The sequence below is a fragment of the Microtus pennsylvanicus genome, chromosome 2 (genome assembly GCF_037038515.1).
Source record: "Microtus pennsylvanicus isolate mMicPen1 chromosome 2, mMicPen1.hap1, whole genome shotgun sequence".
NCBI lineage: Eukaryota > Metazoa > Chordata > Mammalia > Rodentia > Cricetidae > Microtus > Microtus pennsylvanicus.
The window spans coordinates 47,427,282-47,451,801 of NC_134580.1; the positions used below are offsets into that span (position 1 = coordinate 47,427,282).

A 24,520-nucleotide genomic window follows, 5' to 3' on the forward strand; every position below is an offset into this window, starting at 1 on the left:
AAGCAAACAAGTGGATGTTTTAATATATTTACATTATTATTATTACCATTATTATTGTTTTGGTTTTTCAAGAAAGGGCTTTTCTGTATAACAGCCCTGGCTGCCCTGGAACTCTGTAGATTTTTGTTTGTTTGTTTGTTTGTTTGTTTGTTTGTTTGTCGAGACAGGGCTTTTCTGTAGCTTTAGCTCTGTCCTGAAACTTGCTCTGTAGACCAGGTTGGTCTTGAACTCAAAGAGATCCTCCTGCCTCTGCCTCCAGAGTCCTGGGATTAAAAGCATGCACCACCACCTCCCAGCTATTATTTCTTAAGAAGACTCTTTATAAGCTTGTATATATAACATTAGCAGGAATAAGAAGGTATTTGAGATTTGAGAAAATGAGTTTCTGTTTTTCTGTGTTTTAGAGTAACTGTGCTTTAAGAACAGCAAAAAATATTTCCACCCTCAAAAGTACTTCTGTTATTCTAATAAAAGAAGCAGTTGTGTTTTTATTAAAAGTTTCCAAGAGGATTAGGTACTCTTGGAAATAGACCAGACATTTTTAGAGATTAGTTTGAATTTTCAGAGAATGATAAATTAAAATATTTCTTTGTATGTGACAAGGTCTCTCACTAAGTAACTTTGGATAACCTAGAAATCGCTATGTAGACTCAGCTGCCCTTGGACTCATAGAGATCCGACTGCCTCTGCTTCCCAAATGCTGGGGTTTAAGCCATGCGCTACCATGAGGGACAATTCAAGTTTTTATTTGTTTGTTTTCCTTTTTTGAGACAGGGTTTCTTTGTGTTATAGCGTTGGCTGTCCTGGAACTCACTTTGAAAACCAGAGGCTGACCTGTCTCTGCCTCCCAAGTGCTAGGATTAAAGATGTGCGCCACCACTGCCTGGCTAATTCTGATTTTTTTGATTTTACAGTACTAATACTTGACAACACCTGAAATGCTATTTTGTGGCAACTTTCTAATTAAAAACTTTTATGACTTAAAAATGTCCTATTAGGCTCATGAATTTGAACACTTGGGGTAGTGCTATTCTGAGAGGTTGTGGAACCTTTAGTAGGTAGGGCCACTGGAGGAAGTGGGTCTCTGGCTTTTATGTAGCTGAGCCATCCTTCCTGTACTTTTCTGGGTTCATGGATTTGTGAGCAAGTCTCTTCCATGTGCCTATAGCCATGGATGCTAACATTCCTTCACCACTGTAAAACTGAGCCAAAATAAGTCCTTTTTCTTTCATGCTGCTTCTGTCACTAATCTTGTGACAATAGAATTTTGGAATTTTATTAAAAATAATATAATAGTTACTGAGTTCTGTATAAATATATTTTAAAGCACCTTTAAAAATTTGTGTTTCATATCAATATTGATTTCAGCATTTATATATATGCACATGCAATATATAATATGTATATATTAATTTTTATGAGAAAATACCTTCCTCCAGAATTAAAATATCTAAAAAAAACCCCTAGTTCTAGACTGTAATAGTTAATAAGTCTAAGTAATATCTAGAAAAATAAAGTAATAGTATATTTTTCTTTGTAGGAGAAGACTGCTAGCTACTTTGGGACTATCTGTGATGATGGCCTGAGCCAAGTACCTCATTTGAAGGGATAACCTTCCGCTTTAATGAACAAAATTCTGAGGAAGCTATGGCAGGTATGTATTCATTATTCTGGGATGGCAAAGCCCCAGTATAGATGTACTCACTGAAGAGTTCACAATACTGTGTTTGCTAATGTTTACAAAGCTGCCTCTCCTCCAGATTCCAGGGGATCTTATACCTTCTTTTTGCCTCTGGGAGGGTGTGTACATGCACACATATACAGAATCTTTAAAAAAAGAGTCAGTCTCTTTCTCTCTCTCTCTCTCTCTCTCTCTCTCTCTCTCTCTCTTTCCTTAAAATAACAGCTGAGGACTAGAGAGTGGCTCAGTGGTCACTTACTGCAGCCGGGCGTGGTGGCACACGTCTTTAATTCCACCACTTGGGAGGCAGAGGCAGGCAGAGCTCTGTGAGTTCAAGGTCAGCCTGGTATACAGAGCTAGTTCCAGGACAGGCTCCAAAGCCACTGGGAAACCCTGTCTCGAAAAACCAAAAAAAAAAACAAAAAAAACAAAAAAAAAACCCAAAAAAGGTCAAGCTGATCTACAAAGAGTTCAGCCAGGACTACTTAGTGAGACTGTCCCAAATTCCCTCCACCAAAAAATGAGCATTTATTACTCTTCTAGAGGAGGGGAGGGAGTAGGAATGGGGATAGCTATGTAAAATGAGAAAAATTGTATTAAAAACTTATTTATTCGTGTATTTTATGTATATGAGTGTTCTGTCTTTATACACACCAGAAGAAATTTGATCCCATTATAGATGGTTGTGAGCCACCATGTGGTTGCTGGGAATTGAACTCAGGACCTCTGGAAGAGCAGCCAGTGCTCTTAATCACTGAGCCATCTCTCCAGCCCCGTTTTTTTTTTAAGATTAATTTTGTGTGTGTGTGTGCCTGAGTATGTATGTGCACTATGTGGGTGCAGGCCTGTGCAGCCCAGGAGAGGGTGACATAACCCCTGGAAGTGAAATTACAGGTGGTTGTAGTGCCTTGCCATGAATGATAAAAACCTAACCTGAGGCTTCTGCAGAAGAGCAAGTGCTCTTAACTGCCGAGCCGTCTCTCTAGTCCCTCATAACACATCTTATTTAGGGTATTTACAACGTATTTTTCAACCAATATTTTCCAAAATCTGCCATGTGTCAGGCATTACACCAGATGCTTTAATAATGTAGTACAAAGACAAAGAAGCATCATCAGAGAAGGACCTTTAATGTGGGGAAATCGATCTAAACATTTTACTACTCTGTTGTCTATATTTAAAAAGATAACCAGGCATGGTGCCTTTAATCCCAGAGTTTGGGAGGCACAGACAAAGGGAATCTCTTGTGTTTGAGACCAGCCTGTTCTACAAAACAAATTCCAGGCCTGCTACGGTTACATAGTGAGACCTGCCTGAAAACAAAAACTAAAAACCAAAACGAAACAAAAATTCAAGGCCAGTGAAATGGCTCAGTCACTTGTAAATCCTGATGACCTGAGTTTGATCACTGTAGAAGAGGAGCACTCTTGCAAGTTGACATTGATATATTTCTGTGGCACACATGCTCACAGACTGAAAGTAAAGAAATGTAATTAAGGCAGTTAAGAGCAATGGCTGCTCTTCCAGAAGACCTGAGTTCAAATTTCTGCACCCACACGGCAGCTTACAACAGTCTGTAACTCCAGTTCCAGAGGGTCTGACACCCTCACACAGACATACTTGCAGGCAAAACACCAATGAATATAAAATAAATCTTTAAAAAATAGAAACGCAATTAAAAAATAACTTCAAGACATAAATACCTGAAGATATATTGTAAATATTCAGGCCACTGATAATAGTGAATTATAATTATGCAAATTAGACATTATACTTTTATTTATAGTAACTGTACTAATTTTTAATTATTTGACTGTACTTTACATTCTAATATATTTTGTCTAATTTTGGCTTTTACAGGAAACATTGGATTATATACTATATGCTTGAAATAGTTTAGTGCAGTTGTTCAGTGTTATTTTAAATATTTTTTAAAGTCAAATAAATATATCCTCAGTGAAATAGGTAATAGTTGCCTTATTTTATAAACAGGTACTATCATGGACAGATGAATGATTTTCCAGCTTCTTAAAAGTTGCCTTTCTCAGATCTAAGGATAGCATTCTTGTGTGAAAGACACGGCACACCTTCCTGCAAACACTAGGAAAAACTCTACAGCAGACAAGCACTTTTGGTCACATTCACACACTACCAACAAGTCAGTTTTCATGGTAGAGTCATTTTATGTCACTCAGTGTAGCACACCTCCCTACCTCCCAGCCGGCAGATGCAAACTGGACTATTAATGTCCTAGAGAGAGTTTTCTCGGCCAGTCTGGGATCAGAGCTTTCTAGCAGGACCCTGTCCAACTTGGATTCTTTAGTCTTTAGTGTCATTAAGGTCCATTCTCCGTTTGAACAAAGCCAGGTAGCAATGAGAGTTTCTTGTCTTTCAGCCTTTATTAGCATTAGCAAAGGGACCCTCTGGAATTAGCCTTTGCTTGTGACTTACCCATTTCTGTCTTTCTAGTCACTTTAATACTGGGCTCCTTTTGGTTTTGACATTTTCTTGAGATTTATCTTCTAGCTGCCAGTAATATTAAAAAAAATTTTTGGATTGTATATTAGGGTTTCTATTGCTATGAAGAGAAACCATGACCATGGTAGCTCTAATAAAGGAAACATTTAATTGAGGTAGCAGCTTATAGTTTCAGAGTTTCTGTCCATATTTATGGCAGAAAGAATGACACTCTTCAGGCAGACATAGTGCTGGCTATATCTTGATCAGAAGGAAACAGGACACTGAGCGAAGAAAGCATAGGAAACCTTAAGGCCCACCCCTACTATGACAGATTTCCTCCAACAAGGCCATCCCTACCTCAACAGAAGCTTATGGGGGCCAGTTACATTCAAACTACCCCAGACTGTTACACATTTGTGTTGTAGAATTCCTGATTTAATATTTTTAAGACTTGGACTAGGTAAATGTTTACATTTTAAATGGGAAACCACTTTAAATATATGAAGGCCTGATACCTTTCTGCAGGTCTGTTTGTCTTTCTTGTTTAAATACCTTTTGTCTTAACTGGATCCCATAATTCTTTGTATATTGTTTTAAACATTTTGTAATCTTACCAGATTTGTAATTTTTACTTTGAATGTGGAAGTAAAACATGTGAAAGTATATCTTTTCAGCTAGCCAAACAGAGTTCTGACTCAGAGAAAAAGTAAAACTAAGTGGAACACAGAATCCTGAGAATTTTCTGGAAATTTGTATGAATGAAAATCCCAAAGGATTTCTAGTGCATATATTTTTGCTTAAGACAGTTTTATTGGGCTGGAGAGATGACTCAGCAGTTAAGAGCACTGGCTACTCTTTCAGAGGACCCAGGTTCAATTCCCAACATGGCAGCTCACAACTGTCCGCCACTCCAGTTCTACTTCACATTGACATATATGTTGGCAAAATGCCAATGTACATAAAAATAAATAAAATATTGAAAGAAAGTTTAAAAAAGACTATTACTTAGTTGTAAATAATAAATAAACATAAATATTTATTGTATAAGATAAATATAATAATAAAAACTAAATACAAATAATAAATTTATTATTTAGTTATAATTTGTTTATTTAATAGATGCTAGATAAAAATTAACTTGAACCTAACAAACTATACCACCTTCTAAAAATATTTTTATTTGACCCACATTTGGTATAAAATATTATTTTTATTCATATATAATCTTACCAAAATAACATCTTTTGTGACTAAGTAGGCCATCATACTATTATCTGTTAATCATTTAATTTGAAATACAAGACAAACAAATGGGAATTCAGTGCAGCTATGACTTTGTCTAATTTATAAACATTTTAAGAACATTTAACATTTTTATTAGAAGCATAGAATTTAGCTAAATTTTACATTTAGTTCATTTTAGTTTAGTTAAATTTTTTAAATATTTTTATTTAATGAATGTGAATATTTTTCCTGCATGCATGTTTTTACACCATGTGTGCATCTGGTGCCTGTGGAGGCCAGAGGAGGGCATTGGATCCCCTGGAACTGAAGTACAGATGTTTGTGAGTCTCCATGTGGGTTCTGGGAACCAAACATGGGTTCTCTAGAAGAGCAGCTAGAGATTTTAAACTCTGAGCCATCTCTACATCCCAAGTCTACCCACTTTCTATGTGAAGAAAACTTTACTTTTTAATATTTTGAAACTGTATTATATCGTGTTAGTTTTTTCACAGAGCAGAAGCCATGATTCCCAGTTCAAATTATACTTGCTATCGTTGCAAGAACTGTGCTCTTTTCACTGGAATCTCATTGCAGAAACAGCCACTTGAATGTTTTTCCTCTCTTGTTTCACTCTTAGTTTATAAATTAGATATATGCTAGTCAGACATAAAACTCATTTATTACTAGTAAAATTAGATGCTACCAAATGTTTATTGAAGGTTGATCGTTACATTTTAATAAATGCCATGCTTTAGCTTGAGAGTATTTTCATATTCTGACGACTAAGGTGACTTTTTATCAGTGTGGGCTTATTACAAGTAATCTGTAAAGCAAAACACAGTATATTCAATGTTCTTCCATAAGTGATCATTCACAGTGGAATGTGCACACATATTAAAGGTTTTTACATTTTTTATGTGTATGATTGTTTTGTCTGTATGTGTGTATGTTGCCTACCACTTTTATGCCTGGTACCCATGGAAACTAGAAGAAGGTCCTAGATGCCCTAAAAGGGAGTTAAAGATGCTTGTGAGTCACTGTGTGGGCACAGGACCCAGGACCTTTGGAAGAGTGCCAGTAACCTTAATTGCTTACCCATCTCTCCAGATACCTCCCCAAACACGAGACAGGGTCTCTCCTGTATCCCAGGCTCCTTCTGATGGCAGGGATGACCTTGAGTTTATAATCCTCACCTATTTCCAGAGTGCTGGGATTACAGGTGTGTGCCTCTATGCCTGTCTGGAAAGCCAGTTCAGGATTTGATGCACGCTGAGCAAGCATTCTACTAATTGAGTTACTTCTCTACCCCCTTAAAGACTTTCTTTTTAAAAAAGCAAGTTTATAAACATTGCTGAGCCCTTAATATTCTTTTTGTTGGTTCCTAGAGATATAGTGGGGAAAAAATGTGGAAAACACTTTTTTTCTTGTATAAGAACTCCTGGCATTTTTATGCTGTGATGAAACACATTTTGCTTTTGTTGAGTCTTTCTGTAGAGAAACGTTTTTGTAATGATTTCAGTGAGTTCAGAATCATGAGTTGGTTGAGAAGCATCTTATCCTCAAGGAGCCAGGATGTAGATAGAAACTGGCTTGGCCAGATTTACATCCTAGATAATATGGGTGATTCTGAGGGCTCTTAGAACTAGATAAAAGAAAAATGTCCTAAATATACGTGATAGGGGGTTGATTCCCTCTACCTCTTGAAAAACTTTGTGTAACTTTTTTTTTTGCCTTAAAAAGAAAAAGAAAAATTGTTTCCAGCTTGAACTTGGCATGTCCTACAATCTTAGTGCTCAATGTGAAGTAAGGTCAGGTGGCTAAGGCAGGGGGATTTTACATTTGATGCCAGTTTTTTATAGCAGGACCCTGCTTCAACAAACAAAAAACTTGCTTATTTAGTTGATACTAGGTCAGAACTAACACAAACATAAAAATAAATAAATTACTGTCTGCTTGCAATTTTAAGTCCTTAAAACTATTATTTGTTATATTTTATAGAAAAACAGTATTGAACAATATTAAAGAAAATATATAAATAGCATAAACATTCCACCTGTAACGTGAAAAGTTCATTTAAAAATATTTTCATATAGTCTTTGTCCAAAAGTATATATTTTCTTAATTATTATAATTAAAATAATGCAAATTTTATTTAGATTAAAAAACATACCATTTGGATAAAATTCCATGATCCTTTCTGTTATCATTTTTAATAGCAGTGTAACAACTGATTTGATCAGCTTTTAAAAACTGTTTCTCTTTGGCTCTATGAACTGGAAACAGTTTCCAAAAGTAATTGTACATACAGTGCTTGATATTTTTAGATACTTTTTACTTTGTTTTAGGGCCCTGTGTTGTAAGGCCCAATGAAGCTGACCTCTAACTGTTTTCCATAGTAAATAGTACAAGGCTCTGAGATTGGTTTGGAGCCAATTATTTCACCAATAGTGATTTCTCTATAGCAATTTTCCTGTGTCAGTATCATTGCCTTTAATGAATCAGAGGTTAATTGGTACCATACTATTGTAATACCATTTTGTGTATATATGTGTAGTGCTGGCATTTCAGGTGGGCCACCTTGCCTACCCAGCTTTTGGGGTTTCCAGTGATCTGAACTCTGGTTTTCATGCTCCTGTGGCAAGTGCTTTATCCACTGACCCATCTCTCTACCTATTTAATAATTTTTTTTAAAGTGGTCATGATGTCTCTTCACAGTAATAGAAGCCCTAAGGTACAACTCTGTCTCAAACTCACAGTAATCTGTCTGTCTCTGCCTCCCCAGTCCTGGGATTAAAGGCGTGCGCCATGAATGCTCAGCAACCATGGCAACCCTTATAAAGAAAAACTTTTCATTGTGGTGGTTCGCTTACAGTTCAGAGGTTCAGTTCATTACCATCATGGTGGGACATGGTAGCATACAGGCAGACATGGTGCTGGAGTGGTGGCTCAGAGTTATACATCTTGCAGACAACAGGATGTGAACAGTCTCATTGGGCATGACTTGAGCATATATGAGACCTCAGAGCCCACCTCCACAGTGATACATTCCCCCAACAAGACCTACTCCAACAAGGCCACACTTCCTAATAGTGCCACTCAATTTGGGGGCCATTTTCTTTCAAACCACCACAAGTCACATGTTACAAACTGTAGCAGAGGATGACATTGAACTCCTGATTCTCAAGTGCTGGGATTGCATGAGAGCACCTGGCTTCATAGTAGTGATTTTTATTCCTGACTTTTAATTCAATTTGTATCTTATCAGCTAAGTTACTTTCAAAAAGAAAAAATTATAATATGCAGACACTAACTCTTATTTATCTAAAAGCATTTCTGAGAGAGTGAAAGATAGTATCACTTAAGCTCTTACTGTAGATGAGCTGTGAAGGAAACTCTTACTGTTTGCCTTTGAGAAAGGCTATTCCTATTTCCCTAGAGGTAGGCTCCTGTGCTGTGCTTTTATATAGTTCCTGCTAATTCTTTTGTTGTTGGTCAGAACTATTTCAAGTTGAAGAGATGGCTCAGTGGTTAAGAGCACTGACTGTTCTTCAAGAGGACCTGAGTTCAATTCCCAGCAACCACATGGCTGTAATGAGATCTGATGTCTTCTTCTGGCCTGCAGGCATATGTGCAGACAGAACACTGTGTACAAATATAAATAAATCTAAAAAAAAAACCTATTCCAAGTAATGTTTGACTGTCAGTTTTCCTTGCTGCACTGCTAATGACTGAACAGAGGCAGTCAGTCTTGGTCACTTCCGCATCCCTAGTGCATGACACAGTACCTGGCACGTGGTTGACATTCCACATATTATTAAATAATTTTTGAAGAAATACACAGCTTTATAAATTTATTAATCTGTGTCTGACTTTCTTCTTCCATGAAATTGATCAGTTGTTCTAAAATTTTTGTTTCCTACAAAATCATAACTTTATATTAAGAGCCCTAAAGATTCTTTTTGTTGTTGTAGCATGTGTGTGTGAGTGTGTGTGTGTGTGTCCAGGTGGAAAACAGAGGATAACCTCAGGTGTCTTTTCTTAGATGCTGTCCTCTTTGGTATTTGAGGCAGGATCTCACTGGCCTGGAACTTGCCAAGTACACTAGGTTAGATAGGGAGCTCCAGGGTTCTGTCTCTGTCTCTCCAGTGCTAGAATTAAAAGTGCCCTACCATGTCCATATCTGGCTGAGTTGTTGATGTTGTGCGAATTGGAGATTGAACTCTGTTCTTGTTTAACAAATACTTAACTATCTCCACACTCCACCTTTTTGTTTTTTGATCTATCTTTATGTTAAATTCAGGTGCAGATTTGAACCATTTGACCAAATCTTAAATCTTTGGGGGGAGTGAGGATTCTCATATTTTCGTAAAAACTGTCTTAGTTACTTTTGTATTGTTGTGATAAAACACCATGACCGAAGCAACTTATAAAAGCAAGTTGTTGGGTTTTTTTTTTGCCTTCCATTTTTGTATTTTAGTTAATTCCAGAAGCAGTAAAGTTGACAACTAAGAATAACCATGACAGATACTCTTGAATCACAGAGTATGCACAACAACAACAACAAAAGACAAGATGAAACAGCCTGCTACACTCTTGTCAGGCACATGTTCCCCTGGAGGTCCCTCATGACCTTCCAGGGACCATCATGCCATCATTAGTATGAAAACTGTACAAACACCAGATACACTAAAAGCAAGTTTTTAATTTATAAGTTTGTGCCAGCATGCTGAGCTGAATTGTTACTCAGTTCCAGAGGGTGCAAGTCCATGACCGTCATGGCAGGGGGCGGGTGGGTGCAAGCAGGCATGTATTATTCTAGAGCAGTAGCTTAGATCTGACCCACAGTAATGAGACAGATGTAAACTGGGAATGATGTGGGCTTCCCCCATTTTTATTTTTGAGTTTATGATATAATTACATCATTTCTCCCCTTGCTTAACTCTCTCCAAAACCTCCCATATGCCCCTTTTTGCTTTCTTTCAAATTCATGTCTTTCTTTTAATTGTTGCTACATGGAGAGATGGCTCAGCAGTTAAGAGCACTGCCTGATCTTCCAAAGGTCCTGAGTTCAATTCCCAGCAACCTCATGTTGGTTCACAACCATCTGTAATGAGATCTGGTGCCCTCTTTGAGGAAGAGACCTGGTCAGTCCTCCTCATCACCTTAGACCATGACACCCAATATGGACAAGTTCAACAGAACCACTATATTCGGGCTTCCCATGCATGCTTCAGCATTGCCAGGGCATAAATTTCATTCAGTTTTCACATGCTTCTAAGTATACATGTATAGAGAAACACATATTCCCAAACACAACCTTCTTAGTCTGAACTGAAGAGTTGAAGTTACTGATTGTTGTGAGCCACCTAACATGGGTGTTGGGAACCAAACTTGGGTCCTCTGGAAGAGCAGCAAGTAGTCTTAATGACTAAGCCAACTTTCAGTCTTTCTCTCTCTCTCTTTTTAACCTTTCTTTTCAGTAACTTGAATTAAATTATGATTTGTTTGTTTGTTTGTTTGTTTGTTTGTTTGTTTGTTTGAGACGGGGTTTCTCTGTTTAACAGTCCTGGCTGCCCTGGAACTCATTCTGTAGATTTTTGTTTGTTTGTTTGTCAAGACAGGGTTTCTCTGTAGCTTTGGCTCCTGTTCCGAAATTTGTTCTGTAGACCAGGCTGGCCTTGAACTCACAGAGATCCACCTGCCTCTGCCTCCTGAGTGCTGAGATTAAATGCATGTGACACCATTGCCCAACTAAATTATTTATGTTTCTAAAGTCAATATTTTCAGAGGCAAGAGTCCAACTTTGATATAGATTACTAGATTATAACCTAGCATATTTTTCATGACTTTAATAAAAGTACTTAAGCTTATAAAATTTGTTTAGATCTAGAACTGGCAAGATGACTCATGGGTAAAAGTGCTTGCTGCCAAGCCCGATGGTCTGAATTGGGTCCCTGTATCCCACACTGTAGGAGGAGAGCATCAACTCCTGCAAATTGTCTCCTGATGTCTACGAGTACACGTATTCTAAATGTAAGGATAAGTAAAATTTGTTTAGATCTGCTTAAATTTTTACTTACCAATCTGAATTAGTGAGCTGGTAGAAAAAGAAGTAAAAGTAAAAAGTTGATAGCATATTCTTATTATGTGTTATATAAGATTAAAAAATAAGAAATTAAGAGCTGGAAAGATGGCTCAATGGTTAAGAGCTCTGGATGCTCTTCCAGAGAACCCGGGTTCAATTCTCAGCACCCACATGGCAGCTGAATTCGACACCCTCACACAGACATATTTGTAGGCAAAACACCAATGAAACATGAAAATAAATAAACCTTTAAAAAAATAAGACGTTAACCCCAAAAGTTGAATCTTTTTCTGAAGAGTCAGAAAGGTAAAGGGGCCTGGGCTACTCAGGCTCTCCTCTGCGGCTCTTCTGACTACTGCTTTGTTCTACCCCTAGGTTCCCTGGGTTCTGCTTCTCCCTTCTTCTGTGGGCTAGGTGAGTGCTCTTACCACTGAGAGCAAGTCTTACCCACCCTCACTTTGTTTAGTTGACACTTTATTTTTAATCAGTTTTGCTGAATTGCTCATGCTGGCCTCAAACTTTTGGCCAGTGTCAGCCTCCCTTTGGTCTGCCTTCTTCAGCTAACTGAAAGTCACACTGAATTCACTTTAGAGTGGCTTCTGATAACATGCACAGTAGTGGCATAAAGAGATGATTTGGATGAAATTGATACATTGTTTTGAAAGTGTTTCAAGTTTGTAAGACATAGATTTTCAAATACCTCATAGAACCCTTCAGAGATAGAAATGGGATCCTGGGATCCTGGACTATTTATAGTCAGGAGTAGTTTAGCTCTGTCTCCTTCAATCAGCTCACCTTAAAATGTATTTTTTTGTGTGTGTTTTTTTTTCAAGACAGGGTTTCTCTGTAGCTTTGGAGTCTGTTCTGGAACTAGCTCTTGTAGACCAGGCTGGCCTCAAACTCACAGAGATCCACCTGCCTCTGCCTCTGCCTCCTGAGTGCTGGGATTAAAGGCGTGCGCCACCACTGCCCGACTGAAATGTATTTATTGACATATACTCATTGTATATGGCAGTATATTTCAAAAGATATTTTCATATTTTTTACCAAGTGCTTTGACCATGTTCATCCCTCCTGTTCTTTCTCAGCCCCACCTCCTGTTATTCTCATCCATTCTTCCAGTTAGTTTTGCTTCTATTCCATGTCTTATATAAATTAAATAAATTTTATGTTTCTGTTTAAAACTTAGCATCCATGCCGGGCGGTGGTGGCGCACGCCTTTAATCCCAGCACTTGGGAGGCAGAGGCAGGCGGATCTCTGTGAGTTCGAGATCAGCCTGGTCTACAAGAGCTAGTTCCCGGACAGGCCCCAAAACCACAGAGAAACCCTGTCTAGAAAAACAAAAACAAACACCCCCCCCCAAAAAAAACCAAAACTTAGCATCCACAAAGAATATAAAACATGGGAATATTTGTCTTTCTGAGATTGATTATTTCACTTTATATGATGATCTTTAGTTGTGTACATTGATAAACAGAATTTGACTTACATTTTGGCTTCTCAGAGTAATTTTGTTTGAAGAAAGGGCTCCTTTCTTTAAAACTTCAATTTTGACAGCTGGTAGTTCATCCCAGCCTCTTTCTGTGACAGGAGAATGAAGTCACAAGGTAGCTCACTTCCTGCCCTTCTGTGGTGTCCTCATGTTTACGCATTGCTCTTCCACTTGGCAACTGCTGCTGCTTCTCTTTTTTCTGGTCCTGGAGATTGAACCCAGAGTCTCATTGCTGTCATTCACCATGAGAATCCCATTTTTAATGATAAACAGCTGTCAAATAGCTGTGTGATTGACAGCTTGAAATACCGATGATTCCTATTTGGTTAGGAGATACTAGTTTATAAGAGCTAAATAGTTTGAATTTCAGAGATTTCTTTATAATCTCTTACAAATAAAAAGTTTTATTATAGAAAACACGTTTTAAAACGGTACTTTCACACATACATGTTATTATAGTTTGTTCTTATTCATACCCAGCTTTCACTGTGCTTTCCCCATAATCCCCTCTTGTTGGTCTCCTGCCTGCAGACAGTCTTCCCTAATGCTTTCCTGCTACACATATTCTACCACCCCCCCTTTCTTCCTTTCCCTTAAGAACTGTTTCTTTCTGCTCATGGTTCCTGTTATACTTTCATGACACACCAACATCCCTTTACATAGTCCTATATATGTATATGGTCTGTTTTCATATATGTGTACATACATACATACATGTACTCACAACGATTTAAAGCCTGGTTCTACATATGAGAGAAAATATGCAGTTGCTCTAGCTTATTTTAGATTATTTAACATAATGACCTCCATACCTGTACAATTTCTTGCAATTTTTCCCATTTTTTCAGATTTATTTATATTTTATGCATATTGTTGTTTTGCCTACATGGATATCTGTGCACTACATGCATGCAGTGCCCACAGAAGCCAGAAGAGGGCATTGGATTCTCTGGAACTGTAGTTACAGATGGTCTTGAACCACCAAGTGGATGCTGGGTTTTGAACTTGGGTCCTCTGGAAGAACAATTAGTACTCTTAACCACTGAGCCATCTCTCCAGCCCATGATTTAATTTTTTTACATTTATTTATTTTTTTTATTATGTATACAGTGTTCTGCCTGCATGTCCATGTTAGAAGAGGCTACCAGATCTTGGATGGTTGTGAGCCACCATGTGGTTGCTGGGAATTGAACTCAGTACCTCTTGAATAGCAGCCAGTTCTCTAAACCTCTGAGCCATCTCTCCAGCCCCCATGATTTAATTTTTAAGAGTGGAAATTTGGACTGTTAATACTATGTATAACTCAGTTAATGCTCGTTGTTAGGGATCTTTAATACAAATTTTTAGTGTGCTGCTTTGTATCTGTCCAATGAATGTGTAGTTCGTATCTAAATGATCAGATGTAAGAAGTCTTAGCACCTTCAAATCAGGGCATACAGCTTCATTTCCCGAAAGTTACTGTCAGCATACCTTCTTATAAGGTCTTTGAAGTTGACTTCTTTTCCTTCAGCAATGACAGGATGATGCTGATATATAAAAAAATCACTTGAAATTCTGGTGGCAAATAAGTATAAACACTAATTGTATTTATTTGAATTTGGTTTAGACTTCAGAAACACATAAACCTCGACTTAGCCTCAAAATTTTACTTTAAATATTTTGATTGCAAGTTTATTAGAATATTTTTTAATTTAAAGATTTATAGCCATGCAGTGATGACACACACCTTTAATCCCAGTACTTGGGAGGGAGAGGCAGGCAAATCTTTGAGTTCAAGGCCAGCCTGATCTACAGAGCAAGATCTGGGACAGCCAGAGAAACCCTGTCTTGAAAAACAAAAATAAAATAAGATAAAATAAATCATTTAAAAGTTTATTGAGCTATAGTTCACGTACTATGAGCTCCACCTATTTCAACATAAAATTCAGTGATTTTCAAGAGTGTATATGTTGATGACAGCATCAATATTGTGAGTTGCAGCGGTTATTGACGATACTAGATGCTCTAACCCAGTTAGGTTCTCTGGAACTACTTTCCTATTCCTACCGATTCAGGTTAATTGACTGTGATGACCTGCTTCAGTACTGACTTCTTGTTTGCACTGTCAATCAAACATGACATGAGAGGTCAACCAGAGCAGCTCAGCTGAGAAAGTGTTAGATTGAAGATACTGAGGTCTTTTGCTTTGTATAGAGTTGTGGAGACCTTTATCATAACAAAGTTGTTACTGGGGAGAAAAAAAGAACAGGACACAGTATCACTAATAAGGAGACAACAGATACGCAAATATAGGCAGGGAGTGGAACAGAAATGGTAGCAGGGATCTGGTGCAATATAGTTAGCACTAGACTAGGAAATAAATAGAAGAGGTGATTTACAATGCAGGAAGACATTACGCCAAGTTAACAAACAAGTGTCCTGGAATTGAGAACAGCCTGAGTAAAATCGTGAAAGTACATCAGGTGTTCCTGGAATGGCCATCATTTCCCAATGACATGGGAAAAAGGAAGAAGATGGCAAGAGATGAAGCAGAAAAGTGAGGTTGGGGCCAGAGAGTGAAGGGAACTGCATATGCCTTAAGGAACTTCAGCTCTCTTTTGTCAGCATTGAGCCCAGACAGGCGAGTAGGAAGAAGACCTAGCCGATGGTTTGAATTTCGTATAGATGCCACTGTAGCTGCCCGTACAGCTCCTTCCTTGTTGGCGGTGGCACTTTACACTGGTAACGGTGTGCTTCCATAGCAGGCTCCTTCTCTAGTTTTCTACCATCTAGCGGACTGAAGGAGTCAAATACACATACTTGGGTTTGACCCCTAAGTATCCCATGGTCTTCAGTGTGTTGGCTTGGAGACAGACATCTGTTTAGATTCTTAGAGCCCTTTTTTCCTGATCCCTGATTTACATTGTAGCTCTGTATAACTGGCTTATGCCACAGCCTAAGTACATATAGTAGCATAATTTTATTAAAATCGTAGTCACTCATTTTAAATTTATTCCGATGTAGGTGGTTGGAGTTGTGCTTCACACATTTCAACAGCTCAGCAGTGTTTTATCTGCCAACTAAGCTTTTTACTTGATTGCACCATGGAAATGCTACTAATGAGACTTGCGGAGCACAAAAGTGGACTTGAAGAGCCAGAAGCCACTGTTTTCAAATGAAGGATTCCAGTTTTAAGCCTCAGTGCTTTTAAATCACCACTGATATTTACCCCCTAAAATCAAAATGTCAAGCAGACGAAAATCAACAACACCTTGCATGGTCCTTGCCAGTGAGCAGGATCCAGACCTTGAGTTGATATCAGATTTGGATGAAGGTCCTCCTGTCCTTACCCCCGTAGAGAATGCTAAAGCAGAGAGTGTCTCCAGTGATGAAGAAGTTCATGAGTCTGTGGATTCTGACAATCAGCAAAATAAAAAAGTGGAAGGGGGCTATGAATGTAAATATTGTACTTTTCAAACTCCAGATCTAAATATGTTTACTTTCCATGTAGATTCAGAACATCCTAATGTTGTCCTGAATTCATCCTATGTTTGTGTTGAATGCAATTTTCTTACCAAAAGGTATGATGCACTTTCTGAGCATAATCTGAAGTACCACCCAGGAGAAGAAAATTTTAAGCTGACTATGGTGAAGCGTAATAACCAGACAATCTTTGAACAGACAATAAATGATCTGACTTTTGATGGTAGTTTTGTTAAAGAGGAGAATTCAGAGCATGGAGAATCCATAGATGTTTCTTCTTCAGGAATCTCCATCAGTAAAACTCCCATCATGAAAATGATGAAAAATAAGGTAGAAAACAAACGGATTACAGTCCATCATAACTCCGCAGAGGACACTCCTGACGAGAAAGAGAATGGAGTAAAAGTAAGCCGGGAAGAAAATGTAGAAAGTGCGACTTCTTCAGCTCCAGAATCCAATACAAGTACTTCCACCATCAGCAGAGTGCATCCCAATCCCGCTAGCACAGTAGTGACGCCCTCTGCTGTTCTTCCTGGATTAGCACAGGTGATCACTGCAGTGTCTGCTCAGCAGAATTCGAACTTGGTTCCTAAAGTCTTAATCCCTGTTAATAGCATTCCTACCTACAATGCTGCATTGGATAACAATCCCCTTCTACTCAATACCTACAACAAATTCCCTTATCCTACAGTGTCAGAAATTACAGTTCTTTCTGCTCAAGCAAAATATACAGAGGAACAGATCAAGATCTGGTTTTCAGCCCAACGTTTAAAGCATGGTGTTAGTTGGACTCCTGAAGAAGTAGAGGAGGCAAGGAGGAAACAATTCAATGGAACAGTACATACTGTACCTCAGACTATAACTGTTATTCCTACACACATTTCCACAGGGAACAATGGGTTACCGTCTATTTTACAGACATGCCAAATAGTTGGTCAGCCAGGTCTGGTTCTTACTCAAGTAGCTGGAGCAAACACTTTGCCAGTAACAGCACCTATCGCCCTGACAGTGGCAGGGGTTCCAAATCAAACAAATGTACAAAAGAGTCAAGTCCCTGCTGCTCAGCCTGCTACAGAAACAAAAGCAGCCACAGCAGCAGTTCCAGCATCGCCAAGTGTCAGACCTGAAGCTGCACTAGTGAACCCGGATTCATTTGGTATTCGAGCCAAAAAGACTAAAGAACAACTGGCAGAACTGAAGGTTAGCTATCTTAAAAACCAGTTTCCCCACGACTCAGAAATTATTAGGCTTATGAAAATAACAGGCCTTACTAAAGGCGAGATTAAAAAATGGTTTAGTGATACAAGGTACAACCAGAGAAATTCAAAGAGTAATCAGTGCTTACATCTCAATAATGACTCCTCTGCCACTATCATTATAGACTCCAGTGATGAAACCCCAGAACCCCCAGCTGCAGTTACTACACAGCCGAAACAATCCTGGAATCCCTTTCCTGACTTTGCTCCCCAGAAGTTTAAGGAGAAAACTGCAGAGCAACTTCGTGTCCTTCAAGCAAGTTTTCTCAACAGTTCTGTGCTTACAGATGAAGAATTAAATAGGTTAAGAGCGCAAACCAAACTTACTAGAAGAGAAATTGACGCTTGGTTTACAGAGAAGAAGAAAACAAAAGCTTTAAAGGCTGAGAAAAAAGAAGTAGATGAAAGTAATGTAGGGAGTTCCAAAGAGGAGCCTGGAGAAAGTAACGTAGGCAGTTCCAAAGAGGAGCCTGGAGAAAACTCTCCTGCAGACGAAGCAGTTGCACCTAAGTCGGGAGGTACAGGCAAGATATGTAAGAAAACACCGGAGCAACTGCACATGCTTAAAAGTGCATTTGTTCGAACACAGTGGCCATCACCAGAAGAGTATGACAAGTTGGCTGAGGAAAGTGGACTTGCCAGAACAGACATAGTTAGTTGGTTTGGGGACACCCGTTATGCTTGGAAGAATGGAAACTTGAAATGGTACTACTACTATCAAAGCTCCAATTCAAGTAGTTTGAATGGTCTTTCTTCCCATAGGAAAAGAGGGCGAGGCAGACCCAAAGGACGGGGCAGAGGCAGACCGCGTGGGAGGCCTAGAGGAGGCAAAAGAATGAACACCTGGGACAGGGTACCAACACTCATAAAGTTTAAAACTGGAACAGCAATACTTAAGGATTATTACCTGAAGCACAAATTTCTTAATGAGCAAGATCTTGATGAACTTGTCAACAGATCACACATGGGCTATGAGCAGGTCAGAGAGTGGTTTGCAGAAAGACAGAGAAGATCTGAGTTAGGTATAGAATTATTTGAGGAAAATGAGGAGGAAGATGAAGTTATTGATGATCAGGAAGAAGATGAAGAAGAAACAGATGATAGTGACACTTGGGAACCCCCACGACATGTGAAGCGGAAGCTTTCTAAATCAGATGACTGAAATGTAAGTGTTTAAACTTTGTATTCATCATCAGTCATACATATATTTTAACAGCCACCTTATTGGTTCAGTCGTCTTCACTTGTGTGTGTGGTATATGTGCATATGTGTGTGTACATGGAGTTGTGTGTGTGTGTGTGTGTAGGCCAGAGTCTTCCTCTATTTTCCACCATATATTTCAGCATCCCTCTCTGAACCTGGAGCTCACTGATTTAGCAATACTGTGTGGCCAGGGAGCTCTAAGAATCCACCTCTCTCTTCATCTGAGCTAGGAATACAGGTGCACACTGTTGTGCATGACTCCTATGAGGGTTCTTGGGTCTGAACTCAGAGTCTTATGCTTTATAAAAGTGCTTTAGTGACCTGAGCCATCTCCCTAGCCATCATCTTCACTTTTACTATTTTTTTTCCTAATATTTTTTTTTTCCTAATGAGAGGATCAGGTGCCACTAGTCCTAACATGTATTGTTATGATATGTAGTTTGGTAATTGTATTATACAGATTTTAATGTCTTAATGTCCCTTTATTTATTTTTCATACAAAACATTTTAGTTTGTTTTAAAAGGAAGTAAGAAGGGAAATGGGAAACAAACACTAAAGATAATAAAGATATTTCTTGTAACCTTCTTTCTACTAATGCTTCATTTTTGCCTGTGTAAGGGAACAATTAAGAAAAACTAAAGAGGACGGGTATACTGAAGGGAGTGACCACAAGCACAAGGACAGATGGGTTTTAGAAAACCTAAATAAAAGTAGGTGCTTCTTTTCTCCATTGCCCAAAACTTTAACAGCCTTTCAGCTGGAGTTTAAGATCTTTCTGTTAAAAGACAAAGGCCTGCCTGTTCTAGGTCATGTGTGCTTCAGTGGCATCTGTTTTTGAGCAGCCACAATTCTTCTTCATAAAGATCAAAAGGCAGATAACAGATTTGATATTTGATATAAATTAACTCTCACTCCCTCAAAATATTTATAAGTACTATGTTTGGTTTTAAAGAAATTAAATTTCCTGCTGGATGTGGCTCCATATTTTCATAATCCTAACATTTAGAAATGGAGTTCAAGTTTGAGGCTAGCCTGGGCTACATAGCAAGGCCCTCTCTTAAAGCAATATAAAATCTCTGTAGTCTTCTTAATAGTGCAAATAAATACGGTTTAAATTGGAAAAGTGTTGGCATGTTCTTTAATAGATTAAAGATTAAATTTAAAATGTACTGTATTATTTGCAAGCAGTTACCTGAAGTTAGGACTTCAATTCTTTCTATTTAAGTTTCCCATAGTGGGGTTTGAACTGGGGGATTGTTCATGCATTCTCAGCGAGGGACTTCAATTCTTTATTCTTGTGGAATCCAAGAACATCGTTTTATTTTTTTCTGTTCTTTGTTTTGGGATTATTCCAGAATAAAAGCACACTATTTTGAAAACAATGTAGTTGTCATGAAATGCTTGTGTTTGTCTCTCTGTAGCTCAAATAGTGTCTTGTCAGAAATTACTGTAGTATTCTCAAATACTGAGGGAGGAAAGGAAATGTAGACTTAATTTTGTATATGAGCATAGTTTCTTATTTTCTCTCTAACCTACTTGCATGCTCTCTTATTCTACACAGTATTTTCTTAATTCCCGAGTGGCATCTTCCTGATTTGTTTATTTTAGTAATTATTTATAGAGGCCTTAATAAAGGCTACACACTAGTCCTATTGCTAACAGTTTCTCTCTAGCTTTCGTCTCACTAACACTCTTAAGACAGAAGGGCAGAAGAACTGAGCTCCACTTATTTACATCGCAGTCTAAGTCTCATTGCAGATCATAGAACATTGTGTCATCATTTTAGGTCATAAGAAGCTCAAGCGTTTTGTAGCTTTACCTTGAAACCCAGTCCTCCACTTCCTCATGTCAGAAGACTTCTGGACAGGCTTTGTTCTGACCCAGATGCATAAAATATTTTTAACAGGCTTTTTTTTATATTGCTAAACACAAGAATGTGTACTCAGCCAAGATTAAATCAGCAAATTTGTTGCTGCAGTGAATTGTTGTTGCAGCCTTTGCAGTCATTTTCTGGGGAGTTGTAATTGTCTAAAAGTAGGTGGAGCTTTTCCATACAGTTTACTTGGATCTGACCTTCAATTATACAGTAACATGATTAGGGATACTAATTATGGTCATAAAGCTCACGTGAAACTTTTTTTTCAAAAATTTATATTGTATGTAGTATATGTATCCTATATATATATATCGTTATATATATCAGGGCTGGGAAAGTGGATCAGTGGTAAAGTGTTTTCCTGAGTTCAGACTCCCAGTACCCATCTATGGGTGCAGTAGCTGGCCCTTGTAACCCCAGCACTTAGGAGAGAGGGTGGAAAAAGCTGGGTCCCTGGAGTTCACTGGCCAGCCAGGGTAGCTGAATCAGAGCTGGCTTTACTGAGAGAGCCTGTCTCTGAAACTAAGGTGAAAAGCAGCCGAGAAACGCCGGGGGTGACACCTACCAACAGCTGGCACATGTGCATGGGGCATGTGCACCCCTCACATGAACATGTGCACAGCATACATCCCATATACACAATTTAAGAAATACTTGGAAATATAAAATTATAAGACACATTAATCAGCATGTTATAATTCATTTAAAAAAATATGCCAACGTATTCAGCATAGGTTTCCTCTTAAAAGTTTCATTTAAATGTGGTTCAACTTACAAAAATGCTTACCTGAACCTTCCCCAAATAGTCATTGCAACTGGGCAAAGCCACAAAAGACAGGTACAAAAATAATTCCCCTTTTACAACCCAGAACTCATTGCTCATTATGAACTTTGATAAATACACAAAGGAATATGATAAAAAGATACTGCAGAACATGAAATATATATATGTATATGCATATACATATATCTTTTTCACATGCTAGTCTTGTGTACAAACAAATATTATAGATCTTTGGATTTCATGTTACAAATACTAACAATAAAGTATTTTCTTAATAATAATTTTATAAATGATCACAGAAAGGCGTATGTGTAAAAGCAAATGTGGTACATTAAGAACATACACATGGTTTACACACACTGCACTGTGAGGTGAGTGTGATAAGCGACTTCACTGTTAAAGAGGATGCGGAATGTATTTGTGGCTAACAGCCTATTTTTTATTCTAAAAGCAAAAATTAAAATATGGCTGTACTTAAAGTTTCAGGGTTTTGTCTTTGTTGTTGTTTTTTTTTTCTTTTATAGCTACTTACAGTTCCGAAGGAGAATAAGCTCTTCAGCTCCAGATGTCTGAGTTACTGTGAATGGCCCAGTCCTTGATGACACTGAAAATGCGTACTTTGGGCATACATACTCTCAAAACAGGATCCAATGTCCAAAAGAAATGGAACTTGATGTCGTGCCAAAGTCTGCAGTCAAGGGAAGGTCTGCAATGTAAATAGAGCGCTAATTAAAAACAACTTGTAAAAAGTGAGATTTTAATACAGTCCGTTTTTATTCTGCTAGGATGGAGACTTTGTGAATCTTTGACTTTCTAAGGGGTTAATGACCACTACAGCTTGTCCTCACTTGTAGTCGAGCTTACAGCTGTGGAAAGTAGGCAGCGTCGCCTGTTTTCTTGGACATGTGATTAAGCTCACAGCTTTGAGTGACCAAACATTTTCAGAGTAAAAGTTCTTAGAAATGGGAGGGGGAGCCACACCCTAGTCTACTTATGTGTCTTATTAATCAGGTCCTACACCAAAATTAAAAGTTGTACATGGGCTTGCCCAGTTTGCAGTGTAAAAACAGCCTGGAGTATTGTGTTGGAACAGGAAGACTTGCTGGCCTTCATGACTGCACGCACCCTCCTCTAAACCCTGAGATAAACCACTTTTTCCACTGGCAGTATTGTGTGACTGCTTTCTGTCAGCATCTGACTGAAGATACTAGCCCAAAGGGAAAAGAGCTTATTGGGGAGAAACTCCAAATACTGTTCCAAACGTGGAACAGTCCACGGTCAAGTACATGCAGCGTGTCCTTCCGGGTGTGCGGGTCCGCAATGCCAGACAGGTGCAGAACAGATTTTGCAAGATTATCTTTCCATGACATTCTACCTTGTGTAACGATTTCAGTGAACAATGAAAAAAAAATTCTGAACTGATCCTAATGAGTTGAAAATTAGCTTTTCCTGTAAGAATCGGGGTGTTCACGGTGCCTGCTGTATCAGGGGACTTGGTTCCTACTGACTTGTAATTTAAGACGGTGCTGCCATTCATGTTGGAAAAGGCCCCTTTCTTCTGTGATCAGAGGACCACCTTTCAAAATGTGCTTCAATTAGATCGGACTTCAAAAAATATATTTTTGAATGATCACATGTGGTAGGTTTGGCCAGTTTGTTTTCTAATTTAATGAATAATAAATACTAAGCTCTTGGTTAAATGTTTGTCAGCTAATGAAACTGTTATGAAAAAGCCTTGAATATGCATGCTGCTTTCATTTTTATAAACTTTTTATTTTTTAACTATAGCTTTATTAGCAATTCCCAAATGCTGCAATTTGCTGATTTCTTCACTCAGACAGCTGGCTTTGTGGGTGGCTTTTTTCATACTACTGTTAACTTTTTTAAAAAGAAGTGATGTAAAGACTGTAACAATTGAATGCACTAAGCTGTTTTTCTTTTACACATCTAAAAACTTCTTAAATACTCTGTATTATAATGATTAAATTGCTCCCTTTTTAAAACCATTGCTAATGTGGTCTGAGTTTTATTTGACAGTAATTTCAATGTTCTCAAGATCCAATCCTTAAAATGTCAAGGATTAGAGATGAAGGATTTGAATATATTTACATTATGTTTCCTTTGTGCTGTGCTAACTTTGTATAGCTGCAAATAACTCCGTGATTTCCCATCTCTCTGGCAGGCTAGATGGAAGTCTGCTCTGATGTTTGCTAGCTTTTAAACACATTTATTTGACAACGCAAAAGAGCCTTTCTTTCTTGGTTGACTGTGTCCTTGAATACAAAATAAAACTTAGCAATAATAAGCAGTTTTGAGTGATTTTTTTCAATTTTGTTGAGCTAGCGTTTTAAAAAAATGTGGTAAAATATGCACAGAATTTGCTGTTATAATTTTAAGTGTACAGTTTAATGGCACTAAATTATATTCACAGTGTTACACAACATGAGTGTTATTTCCAAAACCTTTTCATCACCCCATACAGAGATTTGTAACCATTAAGCAATAACTCCACATCCTCAGCTCCTGATGACCTCTGCTCTACTTCCTGCTCTATGAATTTGCCTGCACTTGATATTCCAAGTGAGTGGAAATACACAGGGTTTTCTTCTGTGTCTGCCTCATTTCCCTTGGCATAATGTTTTTAAGGTCATCTATGTTGTGGCATATATCATAATATTTCCTTTTGGTGGCTGAATTGTGCACTAACTTTTGGCTATCATCTGTTGATGGACGCTTGGGTTGTTTCCGCCTTCATGTTATTGTGAATAATGTTGCAATGAATTCTGACCTTTGAGTCCTGTTTTCAGTTTGTTCAGATATACATCTTGAATTATATGATAAATTCTATTTTTTTTTTTATTTTCAAGACAGGGTTTCTCTGGAGTTTTTGGTACCTGTCCTGGAACTGGCTCTTGTAGACCATGCTGGCCTCAAACTCATGGAGATCTGCCTACCTCTGCCTCCCGAGTGCTGGGATTAAAGGCATGCACCATCA

At 38.2% G+C, this 24,520-nt stretch overlaps 1 protein-coding gene and 1 non-coding gene across 4 annotated transcripts in view; both read left to right on the top strand.

Annotated features, from left to right (window-relative positions):
- Zhx1 (zinc fingers and homeoboxes 1) overlaps positions 1–23,830 on the top strand; it is a 31,169-nt gene extending 7,339 nt beyond the window's left edge. For 2 of the 3 annotated variants that reach the window (XM_075960982.1, XM_075960983.1), the window contains exons 2-4: positions 1,541–1,654; positions 15,947–18,826; positions 22,050–23,830. In XM_075960982.1, the coding sequence (XP_075817097.1) occupies positions 16,166–18,823 (2,658 nt within the window). In that variant the 5' untranslated portion in view covers positions 1,541–1,654; positions 15,947–16,165 and the 3' untranslated portion in view covers positions 18,824–18,826; positions 22,050–23,830. Of the gene's footprint in view, positions 1–1,540; positions 1,655–11,825; positions 11,865–15,946; positions 18,827–22,049 lie in introns of all 3 variants that reach the window. The other variant, XM_075960984.1, reaches the window with a different exon arrangement.
- On the top strand, positions 21,530–21,656 carry LOC142845305 (small nucleolar RNA SNORA40). Its single transcript, XR_012909865.1, has one exon. It is a non-coding gene; the product is annotated as a small nucleolar RNA SNORA40 (small nucleolar RNA).
- Positions 23,831–24,520: the final 690 nt, after the last annotated feature.